The sequence below is a fragment of the Musa acuminata genome, chromosome BXJ3-5, assembly GCF_036884655.1.
Source record: "Musa acuminata AAA Group cultivar baxijiao chromosome BXJ3-5, Cavendish_Baxijiao_AAA, whole genome shotgun sequence".
Taxonomy (NCBI): domain Eukaryota; kingdom Viridiplantae; phylum Streptophyta; class Magnoliopsida; order Zingiberales; family Musaceae; genus Musa; species Musa acuminata.
This window is the reverse complement of record NC_088353.1, coordinates 44,801,736-44,825,848: the sequence shown is the minus strand read 5'-3', so window position 1 is coordinate 44,825,848 and position 24,113 is coordinate 44,801,736. Positions and strand designations below refer to the sequence as shown.

Sequence of the window (24,113 nt, the reverse complement as noted above, 5' to 3'; positions counted from 1 at the left end):
AAGTCCAACAGACACAGGTGGAGGTGTTACAATTGCCACTCCATAGTATTTATGATATCCCATTTTTCCTCCTGGTTTGTACATGGGAGGGAGGAGGCAATGCAGACTGCTGCTAAAGCACAGCTGCCCCGCTGCTGCAGCGTCCTCTCTGCTTGCCATCATCATCACCCTGGTTTTGTTCTTTAGCGATTGAAGCCACCCCGACTTTATTGTTTGGGTGGGAGGGAGGGAGGGTATCTAATGCTTGTTGCCGTGTCTAATGCTTGGTACAACAAGACCACAACTAAATGTCACTTGCTTAAAGATCAACCAAATATCTTCATCATCTGACGCATAGACTTGAAATCCAATAACAGCATCCTCATGAACAAACATAAACAGGAGCAACTTTATTGTAAACACAGACTGCACAATGGACTATTTAATGTACATCACACATGAACTAGTTTATTAACCTGTATACTTAAATATGATGGGGGGCCCTTGTACCCTTTCAGTCATGCTAAGGTTGTAGGGATAAAACAAAGGATTTGTAGCAATCCACAAAGAAGACCTGCCTATAGCTCTACCTATAGACAAAGCGATAACTTAAAGATCCCACAGAGTGGCACTACCAACTGGAGACAAGAAATTTAATGGCACCATACCATAGAGATCCAAGTAATAACGCAACATCAAGGTGGTGATGCAAGGGATTCAGGATCATACATACCAGCGAGAAATGCAACTAAAACACACAGCATGAGGAAGGCTATGATTGCAGCCCTCAGGACATGGTCACAGTTACCACTGAAAGCAAGTTCATGAGTTGGATAATCATCACCAGCTGACTCATCTTCTGAGACATTCCCACAAGATTGAATTCTAGTTTCAGCCATTCGACTTGATGGCCAGTCAGCAACAAGGTTCTCACAGTGTGAACAAGTGCAATTCCCTCGTAGAAAAGCAGGCACATTTTGAAGGAATTCAGATAAGACCTTCTGGTAAGATTCTCCCTCGATACGTAACTTCTGCCGAGTTATTGGCTTTAGAACCTATTACACCAAAGACTGCAAATTAGCTAAATCATATGCATGTCTCAAAGAAGAAATTAACAAAGAAACACAAATGTAGGCCTAGAAGCATAGAAATTGTATGATCGAACAAGTTACAGATGCACTCGAGGCAAATACAATAATAAATGATTCACCTATTTTATTGCATTACCAATATTCCAGCTCAAAAGTAGATAAAAGAAGCTTTTTTTTATTTCAGAGCATTATTTACTGGACAAGCTCAACAGTGAAGGATCCTGCAGTATAACATAATAGAGATATAAGGAAGAACCTTCAAGCATTAAACTTAGCATTGTGCTCATGCTTAAGTCACCATTCTTATAGTTGCTTGGGAAAAAGCTGAAAGTAGCAATCTTAGCTTCCAGCCAAGTTGCCACCTTAACCTATCTTTCTCTTGGGAACATATGACAAAAAATAAAGTTTTGGATAATAATTTATTAGAATTTGTCTTAACTTTGGTCCCCAGCTATGCTGCTATTATAGCTATTAAATATTTGTTGCTTCAACTTATTCACCTAGTGACACTATCACAATATTCTTGTAACTTCTAAATGTAATGAAGTTTAGCAAGCAAGTATTGGCCCTTGCTCAGACCAGTAAATACTGGTCAATATGCTGATTCGCTCGTACCAACAGGCATTTGAAACTTTGAGACCAAGGCACACCCTAAAAATTAAAATCTTACTGATGTACAAAATTAAACATAACAAGTTAATTCAAATGCAAAAGGTGCTGAAATGACTGGACTCTTGATAATCAATCTATAAGAAAACCAGTAGAAATTAATTTTTTTTCTATAGAGAAAATCATCAGCCTTAACAGGAAATGAGCATAAATACAAACTTAGTAATACTGCAGTGATTGACAAATGAAGTTTAACTAAGAACAGAAACTAGTTCCATCTACTAGTGATAGACATCCGCAAATTTCAATAAGAAATTGAAATATGAAGAATATCGAACAACAACGATGATAAATACAATAATTACTTGAATAATTGTCTGAGCAAGAACTCGAACAACTGGAGGAAGACGTAAAACAAATAAGCAACCAAGTCGATTTGGATAGTGATCTTGTACAAGAGAGGAACAAGATCTCATCATTTGCATCGGGAATTTGAATGGAGAGATCCCTTCGCAGTCCATTAGAACAGTGACACGAGGATCTTCTTCATTGATCAAATGCAGGATTCCATGTTCTAATTGAGAAACTGCAGCAATTCAAAAAATCACAATAATGTAATTGAGATGTTAGCTAAAAGCCAGACATTCCTGAAACCTAGCTGCTAATGACAAACAAGATTTATTTCTCATATTTATCAGATTATAGACTTGACACGTTAATGTTCTTGCCAAGTAGGTTAGCATCAATCAGGAGTCATGGATCAGGAGTCCTGCACATGATGTGAACTATTCACACAACAGGTCTACTGAAATCTCATTTGTAATTGACTACAGTATAACTTCAGAACTCATCTAATAGAAAAAAGCATCTAACAAAGAAGTACTCTAGTGAGAGAAGAAGAAACAAAAGCTGAAAAGATAGTTCAAATTCTTACTTTGATTTGATTGGAAAATACTGGACAAAATAACACACAACGAATAGTTCCTTAACAAGCACATACAGCTAAAAATTTTGACAATTAATAAATAATAAATGAATTGACATGTCCAAAGATTTCCAAAACTTTTGATGTGAATAGTAGCTATAGCAGTAGTGCTGTATACTGCTCATGTGAAATGTGAGTAGTAACAATACATACCCAGACAACCATTGCACGAAATTGAGCTCTTCAACATTTATTGATAAGAGATTAGAAAATTTATGTCTGTGAGCTTGAATGCAAGGGTAGATAAAGAAAACAGCAGTAGCAACTGCAACAATATAAGAGAATAAGTTTGCTGCTGATCCTCTGATCACTCATAGTAAGGGTCAACATCAATGGTGGTCTAGCAACTTTAGCTTCTCTAAGAGAAAAATTGTGGAATAGCATGCTTACACCTTCTATGCTTCTTTCTTGGTGAAAGAAAGGAAAGTGGAGGATATCCCGCATTCCCGCTATTACAAAAAAGCACCAGCCGTTGATCCAATGCTCAACTTCATCCTGCTCTTACTTTGGGTTCTTGCCTAATAGAATGAGGCATTCCTTCTATCAGCCAACTAAAGTGCTACATTTGGAATAACTAAAAAGGGGACAAACCCGGCGGATGAGGCACACACCAATGTGGGATTGGGGAAAATCAATGTGCATAGACGTAACTCTACATATAAATATATTAATTCCATAACCTGAATGGAGACCACCTCTCTGTGGAAAATGTAATGATGATTGATGTTGATTCACGGGGTATGAGAAATCTAATTAATTAGATGGAATCAGTGTTGTATAAGACAAAGGCTCCCAAAATGCAAATAAATCTTACTGAAGACAAAGGGGTGGAAATTCAAGTGGTACAGAGAAAGATTTGGATAGAAGCAGAACAAAGGATTTAGGAAAAAAGTCCATGTTGAGAAGATTCATTGCTTTAGTAATGAGTAACGCAGGGAGTGGAGGAGGCAGTTCAAGAGGCTCTTGTCAATGCAGGGTCAAAGAAGGGTCAATGCACCGATATGATTATTTTCTCCAAAATAAATGAGTAACATGAGGACAAGTTCAAGAGCGGGTCAAATATTGCCAAAATTTTGAGTTTCATATCAGAATCTATGCAGCTAAGATGTAATCTAGAACATACACAAATGCAACCAAAGTTTAATCAACAACATATACGAATGCTACTACTTGGAACATTCAAGTAATATATTACTAGAAACTTAGATGACAACAAAAAAAGGAGACATACCGACAGCTTGAGTAAATCGTGGCCTTTCATGAGGCACCAATCTAGAACATGCAAGTCCAAGACGAATAACAAGGCAAGGTCGAAGCATCACATCAAATCCATGCCAGAAAACCAAGTGTGACCACTTTTCAAGTTCCTGCAAAGAAAGGATACTGTATGTTTCCCTCCAACGAATTGTTTTCTTGAGTGATGAGAGCAAGCATGAAAGGTCACCATTTGCTGCATCATAAAATCTTTGAAGCTCATCCTCATTTATCCTGCAGAAAATTGTGACACCATCCATTCACTCTAAAAAGGTCTTAGAATACTTTGCTATAAATGAAACCAGGTATCTTCCATGAAATAGTTTATCGTAGTATTAAATTTACTACGCATAAAATCAAATATGTAAATGGAAGTGCAATTGAAATTTCATGACTTATACTAATCATGATAAATTTAAATAATTTACATTTCTGCTAATCAAAGTCATCATTTGATCAGTAAAATAGGCTTGTTCAAACACAGGATTATTTCAATCAAACGATATGTTTGTGAGAGTCGGATTTCCAAAATGTAAAAGATAACATCAACAGTGTCCACTTTTTGTCAAGTTTAGATTCTTAACTTTACCCTGTAATTTTTATGAGGCCAAACGAGAAATTTTGCTCAATAGTATTAAATACTTAAGTTATAAAACCAATGGAATATGCCACCAGTTTGTTCTCATGTAAAAGAATTAGTCAAAAAGATTCTCATACTAACTCCCCCAACTGATGAACACAAGGGAGCAACTATAAAAAATAGTTTCAATGGCTAAAATGAAAATTTTGATCCATCACTTAAAGGCTCTTTAAGTAGAACCACAACCGAACAAAACTGCCACCAAAGTATGTCCAAACATACTGATCAACTTCAAAGTGATTATTAATGAACGTTAATTGTTTAATAAATTTACCTGCAGTAATAAAAAAAATCCGAGGATCGAATTAAAAAATTTTCAGCTAAAAAAAGAGCACCCAAACAAATAGAGTCCATACATTTCAAAGAACATGCCTTGTCGAGATACTATAACTTCAGGTCTCAAGCTAGAATAGCACAATTGTTGTGAATAGATTCATAAGAGAGGTAACAAGCAGGAAAATGAAAAATCAAACTTATTATATATTAATAAATGTATGGACTAACAGTGACCTCCAATTTGAATATTGGAAATTTATTTGACATAATAAAACTAAAATCAGTTTCTGATGAAGGGTAAATTTATTGAACTCTCTGTCCAACACTGAGGTCCATTCGAAGAACTTTTATGATAACATCAGCATCCATGTTGTGGCTGCGAAGTGTGAATAACTGAAGCCAACGTATTAAATAATGAACTCAACTAATAAAAAGAAAGATCAGAGAGGGATGAAGCGAACAGCTTGACCTGATGGTGGATATAGATTATATCAATGTTTGCTCCAAATTTATATGTAAAATGAAAATGCTAATAATGTCATGAATCATAACTAATTGCAGTTGCAAAAATTGATTAATGTCAATGGAGAATAGGATATACAATGCATGGTTCAACACATGTTATTTAAACAAAGATCAATTCCAAAGATTTTTCTTGTTAACACAAAATTCCCAAGGATGAATTAACCTTATCTATTTCTGTAACGTATCAGTTTGTCAACTTTTAATGAAGAAAGCTCTTTGGTAGAAACTTGAGCTATCTTTTGCTGAGAATTATCTTTAAAACGAGAGAATGTTAGATTGTGAATAACTTCAGAATGCGAGTGTATTCTTTTACTGTTTTTCTCTCACACTCTACCATGTAAGTTCACAGTGATCTAGTATGATTATTTAAATAGCAAAAAATGTCACTTGGGAGATGGCATCCCATATAAACTTATTTCCTAAATTTTTAGCGCTTCAACATCTTTGACACACATCACATGCTGACCCTAAAATGACATCTTGGAATCAAGTTACTGAATCAAGGAAAAGAAAGGCTAGCTCAGTCCATGAGGCTCCACCAATGCAGTGATGCCAATCACACAGGCAATTTGCAAAAGTGGAGATGTAATTTGACATCTATAATTGGGACCATTTAGTTTTTCTTTAATGTGGAACAGCCATCTATGTTTCTGATGTTTCATGCTTAAAACATAAAGAGATGAAAGCACCTAATGTGTTGCTTTACAAATTGCAAGAAGAAAATAAACAGGTCACTGGATTTTTTAACTGTAACATCAACAAAGTACCTGTCAGGTAACGTAATACCCTTTTTTTCCAGCTCTGCAATGAGTTCAAGCATCCAGTTTCTGGAGTCCTCCTTGACGAAATCACTGCTGCTACTGCAGAAGATGTTTTGGTGAAACAAGCATTGAAATATTCATATAAATCAAGCATAAAAAACTCCCAGAAAACTTTTCAAGTTCTAATTGACTAACACGATGCTTTTACAAACAACATTCAGCTCTGCAATGCTACCCATAATTTTTCATATAAATAGAGAAATGTACTTGTAGTACATCACATATTTCATCAGATGATACAATTCCCCTCTGCAATATTGAATATCTTGAAGATACCATGTAAGGACAAACATTACCAAGAATCAAAATTTTGATCCTACAAAAAAGTTGCATCACAATATTCCTCTGCTGAAATTCGATACACACCTTAAGATTTTATAACTAATATTGCTTGATCATATGCAGCTATAGTAAACCATCATATACTTCAATGTCTCATTTTCTCTCAGAAGCAAAAGCAAAGACTTGTGATATTGCCATGATGTCGTTCTTATTGTGCTGATGATTGGGAAACATGTTCCAGTAGGTCAGAAAAGGCATCTAAATTAATCATAATATGGGATTCTAGTGTATCTTATCACAGGTAAACTATGCTCGCACTCCTAGAGCACTAAGAAGCAGTAGTAACAAAAATGAAATACTTCTTTAAAATCCTTTACCCACCTGACGTCAGAAGCCGATGATATTCTAGGTAAGTCAGAATTCGGTTGAGGATCATCCACACAATGAACTTGACTCTTACAATTTGCAGAATAATCAGAGAACGCTGTTGCAATTGAGAGAACTAATAGTGGTCTCGATATTTTCTGTCAATTTGCATAAGTTATGGAGATTTTAGAATCAGTGGATTTTGAAAACAGGAAAGATTCACATTCTCACTAAGAAACCAAAATTAACATTAAGAGCAAGACTTCAGATGGCCACTGATATAGAATCACTTTTCTGTAGAGCAAGAGTTCATAAATTTCTTTTCTATTTCTTTTATTTTTCTTGAGAAGCTAGAAGCAGCATTCTATTAGTGAAAACAGGTACAGAATTCGACTTCACCACCCTACAATTTAAAGATTTGACAAACCTGGATGCCTTCAACCATCATCCCAAATGGCGTCCATCTGCGAATCCACTTGAATGGTGGATAGCAAAGAACCTGCAATGCTTGAATGGTCTTCCACACAAATGGACACCTTGCTCTGGAGAACCTCCGTACTGTTTCTAAAGCAGCAACTTTCAGCAAGAACAAAGCTATCTGGCCAGTTGGTCCTCTTTGCTGACTTGAAAACTTGTAAGACACCAGATTTTTGAAAGCCTTAGGCGAGATGTTGCTGGGAAAGGATGCGACTAATGCCTTTCTTGGCATATTTTCAGAAGACAGTGTGTTCAATGATTGGGACTTGCTGCTTGAATCAGACATAGATGAAGAGCAGAATAGACAATCTAATGAAGCTCCAGCACATTTGTATCGGCCGATAAGATAGTTAATTCCCCTACCATGTGGCAACTCACATGGTTATGATGACATCTAGCAAAACTCACCTTGTTAGCCTCACAGCAAACAGTTGATGTCGCCTTTCTGAATAAGCAAAAACTGACAAACACAAAGTTTGTGAACCATAGCCTGTAAAAAGGACCAAAATCAGGATTTGTTTAGTAATTTAATCTGTGTAACTACTATTCAACTCGCTTCTACTTTAGAAACACTAAAAACTGAAATATCATTTTTCACAAAATAAAACCATAGAAATCGATGTAAAAGCACAAATAGCAGCAATGTACATGCGGCAACAATTATCCCAGCTATTTGTGGCCGGCTACGTGGATCTTTTTTCTGCTATTGGAGCAACACACGTATCAACTAAAAATATTCATAGATATTAGAACAATTCAGAAATTATCTTGCAACAACATGGACATTTTTTGCATCTCTCTGTAGTAATATTGGTACTCCTCTATGTAGTATCATAATCTTATCTGCACGACTGGCATCCAATATAGATATTATAATGTATATTGTATCAAGTTAGTCATTTTGATCAATTCTCCTATGAAACAGTTCCGATCAATTTAGGAATTCTCTGACTCCAAAAAATCCATCTTAGCGAATGACAATTGCAAGTCACAAACTCTCACGAGCATTAGATGGATCAAACTCAGAGCACCTTTGATAATTTCCTGCACTATAGAAACACAGCAATTGCACCTCACATGCTTTTTAAGTAACACTCTATATTGACCATGTCAATCGCACACGCAGATTATCTTAGTTGTCTAAAAACTTAACTAGAAAGTTAAAAAAGCCTTACAGCATATGCAGCTTATGCCTCAATACAATGATATGAGATCTACACACTAAATCGGAATTAACTAAGTCTACTCCATCTGCTTTCAACCAAGTATTTACATACAAGAACCACGTTCATTTACGTATCAATTTATGTTCCCAAACCTCGATCTGATTCCAACTGTGCCCTTCGAGATCCTTAACATCCATGACAAGGTACATACATCCTTAAATACGTAGCAAGAACCGTACCCAATGGAGAGGCAACGAGATACCATGACAAGTCGCTATACGAAACAACAATTCCTCATCATGTCCTTCACACTAATGGAATGGCATCATAGTTCGTCATTTCTGGACGACAGGTAGTTATCAAGACAACAATAATCATCTAAGACGTGATAAGACGGCCGGAGACGAAACCTACAATTCAAGAAACGAAATCAAGAAGGGTTCCACGATGAGGCAATCCGAATTCTTATCGTGCGAACTCCGGAGTTTGAAAAACAAATCCACGAAGTAGCGATCGAGAGACAGACAGAATCATCTAAATTTTAGTGCCGAAATGGGGCGATTCATCGTCAAAATCACGGGAAATAAGGTTAATATTCTGCTTACTTCAAGAGATCAAGGTAATGATACTTCAAGAACCCTTCAAGATCTCGCTACCGGAAAGGAGGAATCCAAAAAGAAGGAAGAAAAAGGGGAAGCTCGACGAATCAATCTTTAGCCGCTCGAGGGAGGGAGGGAGGGAGGGAGAAGGAGCGTGAGAGACGGGTAGGGATTAAAGAACAGGGCGTGAAGCACGTGATGGGGATGGCGACGGCCACCGAACATCCCACCAAAGGGAGAGCGGGACCCACCCGATTCTGGGTTGCCGTGAAGAATACGGGCTCTAAATGGGCCTCCGTTTGGACCCAAGAGGCCCACGTAAAAATCATCGACCGAGGCATGTATCGCGCGACTTGCGCGGCCGGCGAAGTGGAGGCCACCTGCCTCGGGCACGCGTCATACTGAACAGAATCGATGGCACTTGGATTAAAACTAAGATTTCTAGTTTAATTATAACTCTTAAGATAATTTCCTTTCTAATCACAAAATTCAATTTAATCTTCTCACGATCTTGTGAGATAAATAAGCTGTATTCGGCTGTCTATGTTCGGAGAGAATAGACCTCAACATGGAGCGTAACTTTGGAACGTGTTGAGAGCTGCCGGAGATGCAACACAGATAATAATATTTATTCCCACATAATATGGAATCGATCATTTGACTGTGGTGATGAGTAGGTCACGCCTTTGTCTTCGAGGACGACTTTTAGAGCTACCGGAGATGCAACGCAGATACATCACTTCATCGATTAGCAGATCGAAATTACCATAATCTGCACCTTCGTAAAAGTAAACAATATAAACTTCACCGAACACGATCTGATCCCATGAAGACTGCCGTGTTCTGCCATGCAACTTACGTATAATAAGTCAGAATAAGAAGAAGGAACTATTCAGGAGTCGTGTCCATATATTGACAAGAAGAAGAAGTAGAACAATCCCCACTAACCATTAGAGGCCGCTAACTAGAAAGTCATGAAACTACTACTAAAACAAAAGCATGAATCACCTAAAAGCTACTATTCTTCGTGATCTTGTCAGTTATTGACATGATGAAAGATACTACTGCTGCTTATTATTAGTAGCAGACGTAGGAAACAACTCCGACGATTGCGAGCGCGACGGTGATGGAGATCGATGGAGGAGGAGGAGCAGCAGCAGCAGCGGTTCCCGAAGGAGATGGCGAAGGCGCCTTGGAGATCGACGGCGGCGGAGACGAAGAAGGTGACTGCGATGGAGGTGGAAGATCGTGGGCCGGAGACGGAGCATTCACGGGAGGGTGGGACGGCTTGCGGACGGATGGAGCAGGAGACAACACCGGAGGGGAGTGCTTCTGTGGTTCGGAGACGGCGCCGGAGAAGGCGAACGACGCCGCAACCATCACTGACAGGAAGACAAGCTTTGCCGGAGAAGCCATTGGAAACTACAGCACGAACTGTAAAGCTATGAAGGACGGGAGTAGAATAGGGAGGTGGGAGGGGGTCGGGCACCATATATAGAGGTTGGAGGCGCAATTAGAGGGGAGTTAACGTCGCTGATCACGGATAGTTCATCTGATTAGATTCACGGAATCTGTTTACGGAGGCAATTAGCGTTAATTGATTGATTTCACGAGAGCTGGCAAGAATGGAAGGTTAGACGCTGCTTCCGAGGAAGAATATATATATATTGCACGGTTCCAATTTCATGCACCGCAATTATGGTTGGAGATTCGAAATAGTTGGTAAGAGATATATCATATCATTGGGTGTCAGAGGCTTTTTGATTATAAGAAATTACGATTTTAATTTCTTTCCATTTCGTGAATTCCGATTGGGATAAATCGGACTGGGCGGATTTATTTATTTATTTATTTATTTATTTTAATTGAAAGCATAATTATCAGAACTAACTTCGGTTGGATCGTTTACTTAATTAAAAATCTTTCTAAATTATATAACAATTAAGTAAAATTATATGAAATATAAGAATTATTTTAAAAATCGAAAATGTTGTAAACTAAATGGATATCGAACAATTTTCGACATTACAGTGGTCGAAAGTATTGCCTTGGATTGGAGTGGAAAACGAGTTGAGTTGATTTAGCATGGTAAGGATAAATGACTATGATATCAGCTAAGAGAAGACGGGAGGGAGGGAGGCAGGAGAGTGATCCAAGGAAGAGAAGTAGATAGATGGAAGCAATGGAGAGAGATGAGAATCGAAGGGAAGATGAAGAAGAGGAATGACGAGAGAACGACGACACTGATTGAGCGCCTCCACGTAAGTGCTCACTTCTTCTTCCCTCCACCTTCTTATGATATTAATATAAATAGCCTGAATAACAAATAATATAAAAGATTTATGAGTACATTAATTTTCTTTTTCCGGCTCATGCAGGTTATGCAGAAACCATCTAAATCAATGGGTTAACCACTAACATGTCATTAAGCACCAGTGTAACATGTCATTAATTTTCTTACTTAGATGTCATGAATTTTATGTATCAAATAGAATTTTGATCGTCATAATTGACCGACCGCATGACACTACAGGAGGCCTAATAATCGCTTCGAACAAGGAGGGCCAACAAGTGCATGAAAAAGGAGTGAAATACAAAAAGCTTTCAAGCCAGACAGATTTTATGAGGCAGCACAAAATACCAGACAGCGATGCAATTATTGTGTAGCAATTTTACAGAATTAACTACAGTTCTCAGCTCATGTAAGGCACAGGATATGAACTCACATTTTTCTTAGATTGTCCAACCTTGCTTGTAATTCATCATCGATTCCGCCATCTTCGGTTCCAGCTGCTTCTGCTTGGGCAACCTTTTTGGTTGCCTCTGTCTTAGCCACCGCGGTTGAAGGTGCCTTGACAAGCTGCAAGCAAAGGTGTGCCAATCAGTCCACGGACTTATTTCAATGCAATAAACAAAAGGAATCCCTCTATATGAGCCAGAGAGGAACGTAAAATTAATATTTAGGTGCACCTCTGCGTTAATGTCGATTCCAATTTCATCGAGGACTTGGTTCACAAGCTCCTCAGTTTCTTCCTCTTCCTCATCTCCTTCCAAAGCGTCATCTATGGCATCTCCCATAACCTCGCTGACCATTTCCATCCTCTCATTTTGTCGCTCGAACTCTTGCATTATCTTCTGTAGCGCAGGCAGGTTCATTTGCCTGTTCATCTGTCCCATAGCCTTTGTAACACCTTTCATTGCTTCTCCCATTGCTTGGGTCGATTTCAGCGTCTGGAGAATCACAAAAAAGGCATTTCTCCCATAATCACCCAATTTCTTTGCTTTCAAACAAAAAACAACAATCATGCATCTTTGTCCTCAGAAGCAACTGTTTCTTGGTTGATTATGTTACACATTTACCTTTGAGCAATTTACATATCTAGCAGGATAATAAGGAGAAAAGCTATGCAATCTCAACGAATGGCAAGCAATAGATGTAATAAGATGACATTTGTTTACCTGGATTCTGAGGGATACACCTTGAAGCTGTGATTTGAGAGCATAAAATTTAGTAATTTGATGTCTCGTTCGGATGAGGTCCTTTGCCATGACCTTCACTGCTCCCTGTCACAAGTAATATCTAACAAGAATAGGCAATTCATACAGCAAAAAAGCTAGCACTAATCTCAAATGTGCACAGAAATTAAACAGTTTTGATATCAAGCATCTACCAGATGACATCCATAGATAATGGCCAACCAACACAGAAAGTTAAAACATAGTCACAGCAAAAAGAAGTACCAGGATTTGTAGATTATCAGGATGTTAGAAAATAACCAAGGAAAACATGAAGAATGTGTGAAGCATATACTAGAAATGTGCCACTCACAGAGAAAACTCAAATCACAGGATCAGTGACATATAACTCTATAAAATGTGAGAAAATCATAGTCTACATTAACAGAGTGACACCACTCTTTTTCTTCGACACAAGAGAGGCATACTATCCTATACAGAAATGCAGCTTAGTCAATAAAGATCAAGAAGGGGAACTCATGAATTTTGTATAACGAAAAATGAATTTACATTCTACAAATCTTCAAAGAAGTGGCATCTATTAGAAAGACATTAACAGCTTTCCGCTTCACCATTCTCACAGGGCGTGTAGGCCTAGTCCATAGATACGGGGTCAACTTGTGCAGTCCTAGTCTACAGATAAAGTTCAGCTAACATCTACGCAATGAACCGGCTAACTTTTACAAGCATGTAAACGACTACTTTCCCTCTCTTTTGGATTCCAACTCCTTTTCTCCTCCTTGACTTCTAGAAATATTTCTCATTTCATTCTAATTCTTGGTGTCAACTGGTATGAGTTCATACCATTATAATCTCAATGTAAATCCCGTATAAAGAACTTTCTAATAAGACACGGAACCATCTTCTATGGTCAATTCAGAGTTTTGGTGCATCAACTAATTAGAAATTCGGATCGTGATCAAGCAAACATGCGACAGAAAACAATCTTTGCAGACAAATACTCATGATCGGATATATAAAATGTATAGTAGTTGCAAAAAGGAAATATACCATTTGCCCCTCCTTAGCGGTTTTCTTGATCTCCACAATAAGCTTTTTCTCCTGTGCTTGAAGCCCTTGCCTCTCCCTTTCTATTTCCCTGATTGATTTGTCCAACATTCTCTTATTCTCCCTCAGCAATTCTGCCGACAAAATTATGATTAACCATAAGGCTTCAAATCCAAATCAACTTTCTTCTCAGGGAACCGACGAATTACATCACTCAAATAACATTCTATTCTCGCTTGAAAAATCAAAAGAAAAGCTTGGAACCCTAAATCCTGATATCAAAAGAAAACTACTTGTTTTACGGAGATAACCGATCAGACGTACAGCAATTCCCTGTTTCCCATGAAATAATGACACAAGATCAACCAAATGAAGAAGATCTGAGATCGGGAAGCGTACCTGCGGGGGTTTTCCGCTTCCCGAAGATAAAACTCATCGTGAGAGATTGGTCAACAGGTTTCAAATCTCTTCCACCCTTTCCGTTGCGTTAATTGATCGAGTCGGTGTGCGAATCGGAGGAAATAGGAGTTCTGACGGTCTTCCCCTTTTGCTTCGATCCGTGAGATTGCTTCGCTCGAACAACCGGCCTCTCGCGGACGAGACAATTGGGTCGTGGATTGGTTGCGGATTCGCTGGAATCCTATAGTCTCTAATCTTATTGAACACGATTCCTTTCTACCCTGAGGAACTGACATTCATACCGGACTTGTGATTGGAGACTATAAAGGCCACTCACGTGGGACCCACTTCCAACAACAGCCTTTCTCGCAAGTCAAGTGGGTATCGCTAAAAGGTATACCGACAGGTTATATCCTCATTGGGCCCGTAAGACACATATAGGAAGGCCCAAATCTTACATGACTTAGGGGCTTTGGATTCGGTCCAAATCTTCCTCTCTCTCTCTCTGATGAAGACAGTTGCTAGCATATGGAGCGACACACAATGCTGCCGAAGCAGAAGAGAGCAGCATCCTTTGTGGCCCATCAAACTGTGTGTTCTTTCATTCAGGGCTCAGAGCAGCTGATCAAAAAGTTTAATTTGCATGCAGGTGATTGGAATGCTCATAATTCTAGTTGGGCAGATTCTATCCCAGGCTTCAGATGGATTCATGCTGATTCAGAATTTAACATGGTATGAGAGCGAAGGCTGCATTACAATGTTGTCGCATCTATGAGTCAAAGCTTTTAGATAAGGTTGGCAGTGGACAAAATGTAGCATTGGAAGAAGACAGAGCGAGACGGAAGAGACTTCTGGTTCATGGCTTCTAGGAATTGTTTGCAGGTTGAACAATGTCCGGTTTGACAGAGATTAGCTGGACATGGAAATAAGGAAAACAGCAAGAGTACTGGACCGGATCGAGCTTTAAGGCGGATAAGGATCGAGACTCGTGACCGAAGATGGACCCCTTCACCGATGAGATGTCCTGATCCAAACATGGGTGTCGGAATGTAATCTCCGTGGCCATGGTTGATGGATGCAGTTGTTTACGATTCCATTGGCGTTAAGTAGAGAAGGTGGTGATCATTAGGAAGCTCCCAGATGAATACTAGTTCCTGGGCATGCTATTTTCTTGTCTGGGGTTGCCTGTTCTTGGATCTTGTTGCAGAGGTGTGCTACCTGTTTGTTTCTTCACCAAACTTCTGCTGGAGGAAGGCATCGTCCAAGTAAATGCAGCTTCAACTTACTCTGATGAGGGATGAACAGCAAAGCAAACACCTCCTTCCAGGTCCAATCGGAGGAGAGGAAACGACGGAGGCACAGATGGTGAGGCTTCGTGGCCATGAAGGCCCCCGAAGACTTGTTGATCGGAAGCAAGATGCATGGTTTCCGACGAAGTATATAAGCAAGATTCTCGTTCTCGGGGAGGTTCAAACTTGGACAGGTCTGTACGTATTGACGAGGGGATCGTTCTCCATGTCACTTCCAAGAATCATTAGTCTACAGCAGAAAGGTTTAAGACGGTTTGTGCCACAGGATGCGAAACTATTGTTAGGTCCAACACCGGTACATGTCGTTGGTCTACGAACTGTCCTTTTCCTGTACGAGAGGTCGATTTCCACGTGGACTCCATATCCATCCCAGTTGCGTTTCTGGATCAACTGGTGGATGAGAAGACTTGGATGGAGTTGTTGCAGAAGCAGCGTCGTCATAACCCCTTCCGCCAAGCTTCTGTGGAGCTGAAGTGTCTACATCTTGTCTTTGCTTTGCAACTTTTGCATGAATGCTTTCTGCCATGAATTTGCAGGTGCAGACCAACCTTTGTAAAATGCAATGCTTGTCCTAAGCATCCGCCCGTCCGACGGGGTCACCGGCCAAAAGAAAAGCAAAGCAAAGCAAAGCGTACACAGGAAAAGAAAGCGCATGGGGTTATAATGGCTCAACCCTCATTCAAAATAGCAGGAACGGAGACTCTCGGGGCCATTCTCCTTGTTCCATTTTTACGCCCTAAAGAAGATGAGTCACATCGGAGACAAAAGTCCAAGGGAATCCCAGGCCATGTTTTATTCCCCCTCCTCTACCTTTTGCTTTAACCCAAACACCCGGTGGCGGTGCACGAAACAGCACTTACGGCCCATGCAGTAAGCACCAGTAAAGCTTGCATGCGCCTTCTTCTCTCAGATCGCTGGTTTAGCCTTCAAGATTTGTGCATTGTTTTGATATTGTATCATCTGATGCCAAAATTTCTATCACTCTTTATCTTCCCGGATAGGATAATTTTTCTTACAAGACTTTGTTCTCGGTGCTTTTGGTTAATTATGCTAACTACCATAATTGATGCCCGCTTTGTGAGACTTTAATACTAGTATATTACGCATGGTGCTGTGCTCAAACGTCGTATAGATTAGTCAGGGCAGCCTGTAGAAAATATTCCTTCATTTGATTAAGCTGTACGTGAGGATGGAAAGGTGGAAGAAGAGAGGTGGTCCAACTTATCTTTGCTATGATGTACTCCAAAGAGACCATTCAAGCTTTTCAGAAATATTTCCAACGAAGATGCATGAAAGACATTGGCAAATATATTTTCGGATAAGAAACATAATATGTATTTACCATTTATTATGATCTAATAAAAATATAAAACTTCATGTTCATAACATTATAATTATATAGCATATATCTTCACATGATGTGTAATCTAAATCCAAGCATCGCAATATCATAATAAAGATGAACGCCATGTACATAAGGAGTTTCCACAGATTGACTTCGCTTGCAGCAATAATAAAACAAAACGGTGACCTCATGTCGTTCAACGGAATATGTTTCGGTCGTCCGAAGAAGCTTCTGCATGTTGATTTCAATGAGAAATCATTCCACCAAACCATCTTTATCTCCTTTCCTCAGCTGTCAAGTTTGATCTATGAAGCTGTTCTGCTCAGGGAACTGAGCATATCTCTCGAGGTTTGAACGGTACCTCCTCTTGAGCTACGGGTGGTCAATAACTAGAAACGTTCTGCAGACTACAAAAGCACACGGCTGCGCAGTGCTCCAATCCCACCAACCTCCATGTCCGGTAATCGAGCAAGATAATTCAAACACTAAAAGCAGCTAAGTAGGATTCGGAATCAAGACCATTGCCGAACAAAAATATGCGATCTTGACATGCTATGAGCTGCCATTGGTTCACCGAAACGACGATGCCAACAAGAAGTAATGCCCATCCTTCTCCGTCGAGTTTGATGGCGACAATTAAATGACACGTTGACGGAAGAAGCTCGAAGCTTTTGATGGTCATTCTCTCGGCGAGTCTCATCAGATTCTCTCTCTCTCTCTCTCTCTCTCTCTCTCTCTCTCACACACACACACACACGCAAATTGGATTTCTTTTCTTTTGGCTTAATTTTGTACGCTGAGAATTCATAGGACAACAGTAAAGGTGAAGGGACGAATAAAAAATCGTCAAGATTATGGTGATGGCGGCGAGATTAGTCGACAAACCACAATTCCGTGATTCCACACAGCATTCAAATCTGTGATTCCACCTAAATTGGCTATATAGAGTCAGGCGTGGCCAAGGCATGCAGATTGTCAGCTTAAACTCCAAGTTCTGACTCAGATGTTTCTGTTGTCACCTTCTGATGACAAGATCTGTGACTGATTCACGAATTAGAAGTCGAGGTTCACGCACAGCAGCATATATGGATGTGTTCTACTTCGTCCGACAAAGATAGTATCTTTTGGTGGGCTCGAATAGAACGAAATAACATTATTATTGTGCTTCTGCAGAAAAGGTGTGTTTATCTATAGAGAAAGAGAGAGAGAGAGAGAGAGAGATGTGATAACTAAAGAAAAAGGCACTTAATTGTCTTTAAAGCATCGTGTTAATTACAATTTATCACTGACATTGCCAGTAAAGTGAGTAATGTAACTTTCCTAAATATGCCTACTGAAACACATCAGTTGTTTTAGAACATTATGTTAGAGCTAGCCCCAGGATATTTACCAAAGGGTAATTTTGGCAACACAACAAAGACAATAAAGCGGAAATAATAAAAGCGACAAGAACAAATAAAACACCAGAACACCAGATATACGTGGTTCGGTCAAATGACTTTGACCTACATCCACGGAAGAAAGAGGAGCAAATTACTACTATAAAAGAGGGACACTTACAAATGCCTTAGGAAATGTTCCTAGGCCATAAAACACCTTCAGCTTCCTAAACAAGAAGACTTCAAACCATAAGCAGGTTTTCTTGTGATGCCTGCTGTACTTCTTGTGGTGTCTGTGGTACTTCTCGTGGTGTATCTAACATCAAAGCTCAGGCCCTTATTTATAGTTCCAAGACGAGACAACAAGTCTGATTTTCCCGATGTGGGACTATGGGACTTGCCAAACTAACAAATCTCCACCTTGGCATGTCCCAACAAAACTTGCTCCACCTTCTTCACAAAAGCCCCAACGGGCAATCACCAACAATGAACACCAACCAAGTCCAAGCACTGCTTGAACTTGTAAACCGGAAGAGGCTTCGTAAACATATCAGCTGGATTGTCCTTCGTATGAATTTTCTGAACAATGACTTTTCCTTCAGCAATGATATCCCGAATAAAATGAAACTTCACATCGATGTGTTTTGTCCTCTCATGATACATCTGGTCTTTAGTTAAATGAATAGCACTTTGACTATCACAGTAAATTGTAGTAACACTTTGATGCAGACATAATTCGCTGAACAATCCTCTTAACCATAAAACTTCTTTGATCGCCTCTGTCACTGCCATATATTCTGCCTCTGTAGTAGATAAAGCTACGACAGGTTGTAAGGAAGCTTTCCAACTAACTGCACAACCGCCAACGCAAAATACATAGCCTGTCAAAGATCTTCGTTTATCAAGATCCGCAGCATAATCAGAGTCGACGAAACCAACCAAAGTGTCACGATTTTTTCCAAACTCCAAACAAGCATCTGAATAGGAAGTAGGCTCACCAACTTCACTTGTTTCTTCTGCAACAGACAAAGCATATGCAACCAAATTTGCATACCTTTGTGGTGGTCGAATATTTCTCATATGACGCATATGCCATAATTTGGTGATGTCAGAATCAGACAATGATGATGACGAAACTGCAACTGAACCTGTGACAGTAGTTCCCTGCAGAATATACAAGCTACCAGACCTACAAGCTTTCATAACAATAAGGGCACTTCTAGAAACTTTCATAACTCCACCTTCAGCTGTGTATTTACACCCAAGGGCCTCTAAGGTGCCTAAAGAGATGAGATTCTTTTTCAAATCAGGAACATGTCTAACATTAGTGAGCGTCCTCACAATACCATCATGCATTTTAATTCGGATTGTTCCTCTACCAACAACATCACATGCAGCATTATTGCCCATCAAAATAATTCCACCATTACAAGATTCATATGTGGAAAACAAATCCCTATTGGGACACATGTGATAAGAACAACCTGAATCTAAAATCCATTCATTTTTAGACTTTGTCCTGTCATCAGTAGCAAAGAAAATATTTCCAAAATTCTCATCAGAAGCTACACTAGCTTCAGCGGACTCAGTAGTTTTCTCAACAATTTTTTCCTTTTGCTTTAATTTATTTTTCAATTTAAAGCAATCAGATTTAATGTGCCCCATTTTATGACAATATCTGCATTCCAAATTTCTATGTCTGGATTTAGATCTAGATTTAGATCTACTACTGTCAAATTCTCTTTTATCCATTTTATCCCTGACAACCAGACCCTCAGCCTGATTTCCTCTACTTTCCCCAGTGATATCTCTGTCTATCTGCTCCTTAGATTTTAGTGCAGATTTAATTTCCTGATACGAAACTGTTTCTTTTCCATAAATCAAAGTATCACGGAAATGCTTAAAAGATTGGGGAAGAGAACACAAGAGTAACAAAGCCTTATCCTCATCATCAATTTTTGCATCTATATTCTCCAAATCCATAACCAAAGAATCAAACTTATCAAGATGCGAGAGTATAGATGTACCTTCAACCATCCGAAGCATATACAGACTCTGCTTCAAGTAGAGACGATTCTCCACTGTCCTCTTCATGTACAAGGCTTTAAGTTTGTCCCACATGCTCTTAGCCGTAGTCTCCGTAGCTACCTCCCGTAAAACCTCGTCAGAGAGGTTTAGAATGATGCTGGATCGGGCCTTCTTATCCATACCCGCAAGATCTTCCTTTGACGTACCATCTGGAATGTTCTCAGCACCCTGAAGTGCCAAATCAACTCCGTCTTGAACCAGAATGGCCTCCATCTTGAGTTGCCACATGCCGAAGTTGACATTTCTGTCGAATTTCTCGACAACGATCTTTGATATTGTCATTGTTGCCAAAAGATCCCAGAACCAGGCTCTGATACCAGTTTGTTAGAGCTAGCCCCAGGATATTTACCAAAGGGTAATTTTGGCAACACAACAAAGACAATAAAGCGGAAATAATAAAAGCGACAAGAACAAATAAAACACCAGAACACCAGATATACGTGGTTCGGTCAAATGACTTTGACCTACATCCACGGAAGAAAGAGGAGCAAATTACTACTATAAAAGAGGGACACTTACAAATACCTTAGGAAATGTTCCTAGGCCATAAAACACCTTCAGCTTCCTAAACAAGAAGACTTCAAACCATAAGCAGGTTTTCTTGTGATGCCTGCTGTACTTCTTGTGGTGTCTGTGGTACTTCTCGTGGTGTATCTAACATCAAAGCTCAGGCCCTTATTTATAGTTCCAAGACGAGACAACAAGTCTGATTTTCCCGATGTGGGACTATGGGACTTGCCAAACTAACACATTAGATGGAATAATAGCCACAAGAGAATCACTGATGAAGAAGCAATTGCAATTTTCTTTTCTTTTGCCCATCAAGCTGGATGTCATATACGCTGGCACTCATTCTCTCAACCTAGCTTTGCTTCTAGTCTAGAAGTTAATTCAAGCAGATCATATATGGACCATCTGAACAATGTGCTATGCTACTGATGCCATCAAATCACTTAATATTGAATGTTTGGGGGTGCTGTTGATTAATCAAATCATATATGCACATTCAGTTTGGTGAAAAGTGGTGAACGATTTTAGATAATAGATATTTTCTCTGTTGATGAGAACTTTTCATCATACTATTTTATAATCCACAGTGAAGTTTTTCTTCACATTGTAAATGCATGCATGTACGTATAAAGCTCTGGTTTACCAACTTGATTATACATGTGATTGATCTGCACTGCATAGGTGTCACTCACTATGCAACATTTACTAACAATATTGCATCTATGTAAATCACGTCTCTAGCAAAGTCACAGTGTGTTTGAGAGTGAGAGAGAGAGAGCGAGAGCGAGAGAGAGAGAGAGAGAGAGAGAGAGAGGTGCTATGACGATTTTACACCACTAAAGCCAAACTTTTCCATGTCTTTCGTTGTCACCAGAGTTTAATATCTCTCTTCCAAATTATCATGCCATGCCATTAGGGTTTCCACACTCTTCTTCTTCCTATACAATTCTTACACCCCTGCTAGCCTAATGTGGTGTTCCTCTCATTAACACTGAGATCCTTAAAGCCCAAGAAACTCTGCCTCCGTCCCCATCTCTCTTCGGCCAAGCCTACCTATAAAATATAAAAGGCACCACAAAGAAAAGGAATCCATCGCCTCCTTTTCCCCTCCACTCCTCTACTCCTCTTGCTGTCTCTACCGCCCGCCCCCCACCCCTCGCCTTTCCTCTCTTTGCCTGCTACTGCTCGTAGATCTTTGATTCTCCATCTTCTTCTTCTTTAAGAAAGATGTATTAGAAAGAAGAAGAAGAAGAAGAAGAAGAAGAAGAAGAAGAAGAAGAGAAGAAATAAAGATGGTGTTCCCTTCTGTTCCAGTCTATCTGGATCCACCCAACTGGAACCAGGTGCGTCTTACTGCCTTCCCTCTTCCTCCCTTCCATCTGTGGTTCTATTTCTTTTGACCTCTTGATCAAAAAAGCAAATAAAAGGAGAAGATATTCATGTCCCTTTCCTTAGCTCTTCTTGAATATACTGTCTAGTATACCTTAGATCTTTTTCTCTCTATTGGCATGTTCAGCAACAGCAGCTTCAGCTTCCGGATGCTGCAGGTGGAGGTGGTGAGATCCCTCAGCTCCTTCCGGGGTTGGCCGCACAGCGACCGGAAGCTGGCATGGCAGCTGCAGGCTCGCCCAGGCCTATGTCTATGACCGAACGAGCCCGCCTCGCCAAGATCCCGCAGCCGGATCAACCTCTCAAGTGCCCGCGGTGCGACTCCACCAACACCAAGTTCTGCTACTTCAACAACTACTCCCTGTCGCAGCCTCGCCACTTCTGCAAGACCTGCCGCCGCTACTGGACCCGAGGCGGCGCACTTCGAAATGTTCCCGTGGGCGGGGGCTGCCGTCGCAACAAGCGGAATAAGCCTTCGGGGAGCTCGTCAAAGTCGACGGCCGCCGACCGCCAGGCTGGCGCATCATCCTCGCCTTCGACCGCCGCGGGTGGCGGCGGTCCAATTCCACCTAGCATACCCCAGCCAGGCCATTTTCCCTTCCTGGCCTCCACCATGCACGCTTTGGCCGACTATGGTGCCTCGAATCTCGGCCTGAACTTTACCGGAATTCCAACCATCGATGCGGTGGACTATCAGGCGGGAAGCAGCTCGAGTCTGGGGCTCCAGCAGTGGAGGTTGCCGCACATCCAGCAATTCCCTTTCTTGGGAGGACTGGAGTCAGCACAGGCGCCTTCGGTGCAACCGGTGTCCGGGTTGCACCATTTCAACGGTGACAGCGGGAACAACCGCATCACGAGTCGAGTACTTCCCACGGTTTCTGGATCTTCGCTGATCTCGCAGTTGGCTTCGGTGAAGATGGAAGACAACTCACAGGGACTCAATTTGGCGAGGCAGTACCCGGGTCTTCCCGGGAACGAGCACTACTGGATCAGTGGTGAAGGTGGCAGCACCGGCAGCGGGGGTTGGGCCACAGATCTCTCGGGCTTCAACTCTTCCTCATCTGGCAACATCTTATAATTTTCTGTTCATGGCCTCGCCACAAGCCATGGAAGCTCAAATTTAGCCGCGGCTCAGAGAACCAGCAACTAGCTCGAGTCTGCTCAAGCAGAAGAAGAAAGTATTCCATCTTCGTTGAGGAACAAGAAGAGAACCATGGCTGCCGAAGAACTTAGTGATGGTAGGTCAGTGTCTCATTTTGAATCTACCTTGTGGTGGTCGTTTGCTATCATATATTTAGTGGTTTTTAAGGTATGCTTAAAGGAATCGGGTGCATGGACTCTTGGAGGATCGTAATCTCTGAAACGAGGTTGGTTGTGGTCAATGAATCACAGTAATTTCATTCATTGGCTCAAGTAGAAATCTACTTGCTTCTGAGTCCTCTCAGCACTGCCGTCCCACACAGATTCGTTCTCTTGTTTGCGCAAGTACCACGCGATCTGATCGTTTCTTGTTCATCGGATGTGACCACATTTGGCAATTACAGTCATGCAGTATGGTTACGTGCTACAGCACTAGTTATTTGGTTCATCGTAGCTGCCGTCATTTCTTTCGGCCATAGCTGTGATTGCAACATCAAAATTCGTGCAGTGAACCGGTCCGATACTAGACATCATCGGAGACTGAAGTTTCTGATAGCCAGTCGTTTACTGCCTCTCTCTCTCTCTCTCTCTCTCTCTCTCTCTCTCTCTCTGTCTCATGCAAACAAATCTTGAGCACAGGCATGTATATAGGAATTAACCAGCTGCAACTTGTTAGCATTGTGAGTACATAAGCACCTTTTTATATGCCTGAACCCTACAACAGATGGTAAGTTGTCTGTCTTATGAGAAAGATCACCTACCAAAGCAGCGCAATTCTTTCCTTTTCCTCCTCGGTGCTTAAGTTCCTTCTCGATCTTTCATCTACACGATGTTCCTGAATCGAAGGCTGAGAAGCATACCCACGTAGGAAACCGAAGAGTTTCAATATCTTGAAAGTGGCAGTCAAAGAACTGGGTCATCATGCATCTCAACATTACCTTTAGATTTCTAGAACTTTG

General features: G+C 40.5%; 4 protein-coding genes across 5 annotated transcripts; 1 reads left to right on the top strand and 3 right to left on the bottom strand.

The window, feature by feature from the left end:
- Nucleotides 1-364: 364 nt before the first annotated feature.
- LOC135638916 (uncharacterized) lies at nucleotides 365-9,218 on the bottom strand. Of its 2 annotated transcripts, XM_065152492.1 has the most exons (8): nucleotides 9,077-9,218; nucleotides 7,714-7,795; nucleotides 7,256-7,574; nucleotides 6,844-6,986; nucleotides 6,127-6,219; nucleotides 3,896-4,152; nucleotides 2,045-2,265; nucleotides 365-1,034 (listed from the first exon to the last, which is right to left on the bottom strand). In XM_065152492.1, exons 3-8 carry the CDS (start codon nucleotides 7,535-7,537, stop codon nucleotides 675-677), a joined length of 1,356 nt encoding a protein of 451 aa, XP_065008564.1. In that variant the 5' UTR covers nucleotides 7,538-7,574; nucleotides 7,714-7,795; nucleotides 9,077-9,218; the 3' UTR covers nucleotides 365-674. The 2 variants fall into 2 exon arrangements, with proteins under 2 accessions (XP_065008564.1, XP_065008563.1); XM_065152491.1 differs by having other exon boundaries at nucleotides 7,256-7,795.
- Nucleotides 9,219-10,147: 929 nt separating this feature from the next.
- LOC103986460 (vegetative cell wall protein gp1-like) lies at nucleotides 10,148-10,486 on the bottom strand. Its single transcript, XM_009404483.2, has one exon. It carries the CDS (start codon nucleotides 10,484-10,486, stop codon nucleotides 10,148-10,150), a length of 339 nt encoding a protein of 112 aa, XP_009402758.2.
- Nucleotides 10,487-11,657: 1,171 nt separating this feature from the next.
- On the bottom strand, nucleotides 11,658-14,238 carry LOC135637656 (vacuolar protein sorting-associated protein 2 homolog 1-like). Its single transcript, XM_065150341.1, has 5 exons — nucleotides 13,994-14,238; nucleotides 13,598-13,728; nucleotides 12,530-12,634; nucleotides 12,041-12,301; nucleotides 11,658-11,930 (listed from the first exon to the last, which is right to left on the bottom strand). Exons 1-5 carry the CDS (start codon nucleotides 14,028-14,030, stop codon nucleotides 11,793-11,795), a joined length of 672 nt encoding a protein of 223 aa, XP_065006413.1. The 5' UTR covers nucleotides 14,031-14,238; the 3' UTR covers nucleotides 11,658-11,792.
- Nucleotides 14,239-21,586: 7,348 nt separating this feature from the next.
- On the top strand, nucleotides 21,587-23,418 carry LOC135637709 (dof zinc finger protein DOF5.1-like). Its single transcript, XM_065150443.1, has 2 exons — nucleotides 21,587-21,968; nucleotides 22,142-23,418. Exons 1-2 carry the CDS (start codon nucleotides 21,918-21,920, stop codon nucleotides 23,090-23,092), a joined length of 1,002 nt encoding a protein of 333 aa, XP_065006515.1. The 5' UTR covers nucleotides 21,587-21,917; the 3' UTR covers nucleotides 23,093-23,418.
- The last annotated feature ends 695 nt before the right edge of the window (nucleotides 23,419-24,113 follow it).